The sequence below is a fragment of the Haliotis asinina genome, chromosome 16 (genome assembly GCF_037392515.1).
Source record: "Haliotis asinina isolate JCU_RB_2024 chromosome 16, JCU_Hal_asi_v2, whole genome shotgun sequence".
NCBI classification, from domain to species: Eukaryota; Metazoa; Mollusca; class Gastropoda; order Lepetellida; family Haliotidae; genus Haliotis; species Haliotis asinina.
The window spans coordinates 45,164,929-45,170,007 of record NC_090295.1 but is presented as its reverse complement, the minus strand read 5'-3'; the positions used below and the strand labels follow the sequence as shown (position 1 = coordinate 45,170,007).

The 5,079-nt window shown below is 43.7% G+C and overlaps 1 protein-coding gene across 1 annotated transcript; it reads right to left on the bottom strand.

The window, feature by feature from the left end:
• Window positions 1-4,294: 4,294 nt before the first annotated feature.
• On the bottom strand, window positions 4,295-4,822 carry LOC137267817 (uncharacterized). The gene has a single exon (XM_067802251.1). The coding sequence runs from the start codon at window positions 4,820-4,822 to the stop codon at window positions 4,295-4,297; it is 528 nt and encodes a 175-aa protein (XP_067658352.1).
• Between the last annotated feature and the right edge of the window lie 257 nt (window positions 4,823-5,079).

Genomic DNA, 5,079 nt, shown 5'->3' with positions numbered 1-5,079 from the left:
TATCGGAGAATACATTAATCATGTACAGGTACAATAGATTCTAAGGAGAATAATATCAATGAGAGTTTTGGACAGCGCCCTACGTCCTCTCCGTCAGTCATTATGACCTGCTGGATCTATCTGTAAACAGCATGGGGCGGTAGTGCAGCCTAGTGGTTAAAGCGTTCGCTTGTATCACCGACGATCCGGGTTCGATTCCCCACATGGGTACAATGTGTGAGGAAACCCGTACTCACTCTGAACAGTGTTGGTGCTGCGCAGTGCAGCAGTACTCTTTCTCCCTGCAGTGAATACTGACAGAATAGATCAGAGAGACCACAGACTGCTGGTCGTAAGAGGCGAGCAGCTAGATCAGGTAGTCAGGCTCAGTGACTTGTGTTTTCAGATACTTAAGGATCAAACAATTCCTGTATACCAATTTTGCATCGACTGACTGAATATGGTTTTATGCCGCTGTTAGCAATATTTCAGCAATATCACGACTGATGACATTGGCTCCAATCTTGTATCGTGTGCCATGTAATGTGATTCAGCGTCTGGCACATATGTCGTCGACCATATTGATATTTGTACCCATACTGATTCCACGTATTTGTGGTGTCGCATATTCACTTCACACTCGATATGTAAGGACATCTGCCGTGTGTCCGTATATAACGATTACATAGGAGACCCGTGAAGATCCGGGTTAGAACTGGTCTTCAGAAACCCATGCTGGTCCATTGTCGTGAAGATCCGGGCTAGAACTGGTCTTCAGAAACCCATGCATGTCCACACCCGTGAAGATCCGGGTTAGAACTGGTCTTCAGAAACCCATGCTGGTCCATTGTCGTGAAGATCCGGGCTAGAACTGGTCTTGAGAAACCCATGCTTGTCCATACCTGTGAAGATCCGGGCTAGAACTGGTCTTGAGAAACCCATGCTTGTCCATACCCGTGAAAATCCGGGCTAGAACTGGTCTTCAGAAACCCATGCTTGTCCATACCCGTGAAAATCCGGGCTAGAACTGGTCTTCAGAGACCCAAGTTTGTCCATACCCGTGAAAATCCGGGCTACAACTGGTCTTCAGAAACCCGTGCTTGTCCATAGTCGTGAGGATCCGGGCTAGAACTGGTCTTCAGAAACCCATGCTTGTCCATACCCGTGAAGATCCGGGCTACAACTGGTCTTCCGAAACCCATGCTTGTCCACACCCGTGAAGATCCGGGTTAGAGCTGGTCTTCAGAGACCCACACTTGTCCATACCCGTGAAAATCCGGGCTACAACTGGTCTTCAGAAACCCGTGCTTGTCCATAGTCGTGAGGATCCGGGTTAGAACTGGTCTTCAGAAACCCATGCTTGTCCATACCCGTGAAAATCCGGGCTAGAACTGGTCTTCAGAAACCCATGCTTGTCCATACCCGTGAAAATCCGGGCTACAACTGGTCTTCAGAAACCCATGCTTGTCCATACCCGTGAAGATCCGGGCTAGAACTGGTCTTCAGAAACCCATGCTTGTCCATACCCGTGAAAATCCGGGCTAGAACTGGTCTTCAGAAACCCATGCTTGTCCATACCCGTGAAAATCCGGGCTAGAACTGGTCTTCAGAAACCCATGCTTGTCCATACCCGTGAAGATCCAGGTTAGAACTGGTTTTAAGAAACCCGTGCTTGTCCATAGTCGTGAAGATCTGGGCTAGAACTGGTCTTCAAAAACCCATGCTGGTCCATAGTCGCAAAGATCCGGGCTAGAACTGGTCTTCCGAAACCGGTGCTTGTAAAAGGTGAGTGGCGAGTCAGGTGGTCAGACTCGCTGACTTGACTGACGCATTTCCCTGTTGTGTAGATCGATGCAAATGTATTGATCACTTGATTATCTTGATTATCTGATCCAAACTCGATTATTTACAGACCATTTACTCTATACAGATGTAATATTGCAGAGTGCAGAGATAAACAACCAACCCGACTACAGACAAAGATCAAACCATATGACGTATATATTGTCAAAGCGTGAAGATCAGCATTAGAAATGATTTTCTCCAACACTTCCCTTTCGTTTAAGAATAATTGTGTGGTCAAACTCGCTGACGTGGTTGACACATGTCTTTGAATCCCAGTTGTGTAGATCGATGCTTATGATGTCAATCACTGGACTGACTGGACAGGCCCAGACTTGATTATTTGCAGACCATCGTAATGTCGAGTGCGCTTTTAAGCCAGCCATGAAGCAAGCAGACAATGAAAGAAGGAAACAGACAGACATGTATCTTTATGTTCTCGAGTTCCATCACCTTCGTATATCACATTCTAACGTAATACTGAGGTACCTCACAATCATTGATTGGTAAATTTTAACATATTCAAAAGCTACTAAATATCTGAGTTGAGATCCACACAAAGGTGGTTAATCAAGATATTCCAAAACACGGACACAAGTCCCCCGCCCATCATCTGATGGGCTGAAGCAAAGTAGGTTGCCTGTGTTCTCATTCTCGTTAAAGTACATCAGACACCTGCTGCATAGGCCCCAGACAGGTGTGACAGATAATGAGTCATGCAACACTAGGGCAACAAACATACCGTAGGCCCCGATTTCTCGAAACCAACTTAAGTCTCAGCTTTGACTTAAGTTTGAGGTTTTACATTTTACATAGGTAAACACAGGAAAATTCATTTCCCAGAATGAACTGAAATCAATGTTAAACGCAAAAACAGTACACAGTTTGAGTTTGGTGGATAGACTGACGAAGTTTGCATGTTTTTTTAAAAAAAATACTGTTGAGTTAAGAGTATTGAGTTATTTGTGTGAAAACTTAAGTTAATCGGGGCCAGGTATCTTCGAAGAGACGAAAGTAAAGCCGCGGTGGGGAAGCCTTGTGGTTAAAGCTTTCGCTCGTCACGCCGATGACCCGGGTTCGATTTCCCACATGTGTACAATGTGTGAAGTCCATTGCTGGTGTCCACCGCCGTCATAAAGCGGCGTAAACCTAAACAAAACTCACTCACGAAAGTTGTCTTCCATATGCACTAGGCTGTTGTGATTGGATCAACCATAGTGCTGATGTGTTTCAGCACCCTTGTTTTTCGCGATGTTTAATTTCACTCAACCAACATTGAATCAGTTGTTTTGCATGTTCTAACATGTACACGCCCGACGAACGAACGAACGGGCGAACGAACGCCCGACTATAAATTGTGTGGAGGAGATGCAGTGATTTTACCTTCGCATCTGAGAATACTCTCATCCCGTAATTATCAGGAAATTGGTTCAGAGAATTTTCCACCGTACAAAGTACCCACTGAGCACACAAAAAGTTTCACTTACTTTAGAGTATAAATTACCTCACCACCTCTAAGTATATACATGGTTTTCAAACTGTTGGGTGCACATGTTTGCTAGTATACATATAGCAACAGTGCCTGTACTTGATCATATCAACACAAGACGATAATAGCTAATATATATTGTTATGTTTCATGCACCCGACGATCAATATTATTTGATATCTCAAAGAAAGAAGTACTTAGAGTGAATATTATAACAAAATACGTAGATACAATCGTAGATAACTGTAGTATGTTTGCCAAATGAAAACTCTATGAAATTGACATTTTACCCGCCTAATTTCCTGTTCATCAGCGCTTTCCGGGAAAGGAGGAGACAGCAGTTTTGGGCTATGTTACGGTTAAGAATTTGCCGTGACAACAATATAAGAAACCCCCTGTGAACCAGCAAAACAGAACAAAGACAAATCTAAAAACATTCAAATTCTGTATTATTATGTAACGAGAGTAAGGTATACAAAGTCACCAGTCTAAGCAAACTTAGTCTCAGTGTATTTCGTTACACTACACCAATGAGTCTAACAAAACCTAGTAGGAGGTAATAATAATAATAATAATAAATGCATACTTATAATGAGCCTGTTCCACACCCTAAGGCATGCTCAAAGCACTACAAAATATATACAATGGAATATTTACAGCTGAAATAATTAGTAGTATGCTGTGAAAAAGTGAGTTTTAAGTCTGGACTTAAAAATGTCAATTGTGTTCGAGCTTTTAATGGCCCAAGGGAGAGAGCTCCAAAGCACAGCTGCAGAGTACGAGAATGACCGGTAGCCAAAGGATTTCAGTTTGTAGGGTGGGATGACCAGTAGATCTTGAGCGTTTGAACGCAAGTTGCGTGCGGGGACATACGGATGTAGCAGTTCAGACAGGTAGGAGGGAGCCAATCCATGGAGGCACTTGTATGTCAAACAGAGGATGTTGAAGTCAATTCTGGCCTCAACTGGTAGCCAATGCAAAAGTCTAGCTGATGATGCGGGCAGAAGTGTTTTGTATCTTTTGAAGTGTCTCGAGGAGTGTAGAACTGAGGCCTGAAAGGATGCTATTGCAGGAATCAAGCCTTGATGTAACGAGAGCTCGAACAAGGGCATCAGTTGCAGCAGTTGTTAGGTATTGCCGGATATTACCAATGGATTTCAGGTGAAAGTAGCAGATCCTGCTCAAATGATTAACATGAGAATCCAGAGTCAAAGAAGAGTCAATGTAGACACCCAAGTCCTTAACAACATCAGAGAACTTAATGTCTGCATCTGCAACTTTAAGGAAATCGGTTTTGACTTTGTTGAGTTGTTGCTTTGTACCAACGAGAACTGCTGCTGTTTTAGTGTCATTGAGTTTAAGCATATTTGTAGTCATCCAGCACTTGATGTCCTGTGTACATTTAGCTAAGCAGTGAAGAGATGTGGAGAGATCTAACAGATGGAAGGCTTTCAGGAGCTGAGTGTCATCAGCATAGGTGTGGTGAGAAACTGTGTGGCTTTTAGTAATCATTCCGACATATCCAGTATACAATACAAACAGGATCGGACCAAGGACTGACCCCTGTGGCACACCACATGTGATTGCAGCGCCTTTAGATCTCTCACTACCAATGACAACAGATTGCCGTCGGTCGGACAGATAAGATGATACCCATTGAAGGGCATGGCCTTCAAGTCCGTACTGTTTTTTAAGCCTAGACAGGAGTCTATGGTGGTCAATTGTGTCAAAGGCCGCAGACAGGTCCAACAACACTAGAACAGCAATCC

Coding starts and splice junctions, on each gene's coding strand:
- LOC137267817 (XM_067802251.1), bottom strand. CDS start 4,822: ATGATTACTAAAAGCCACACAGTTTCTCACCACACCTATGCTGATGAC.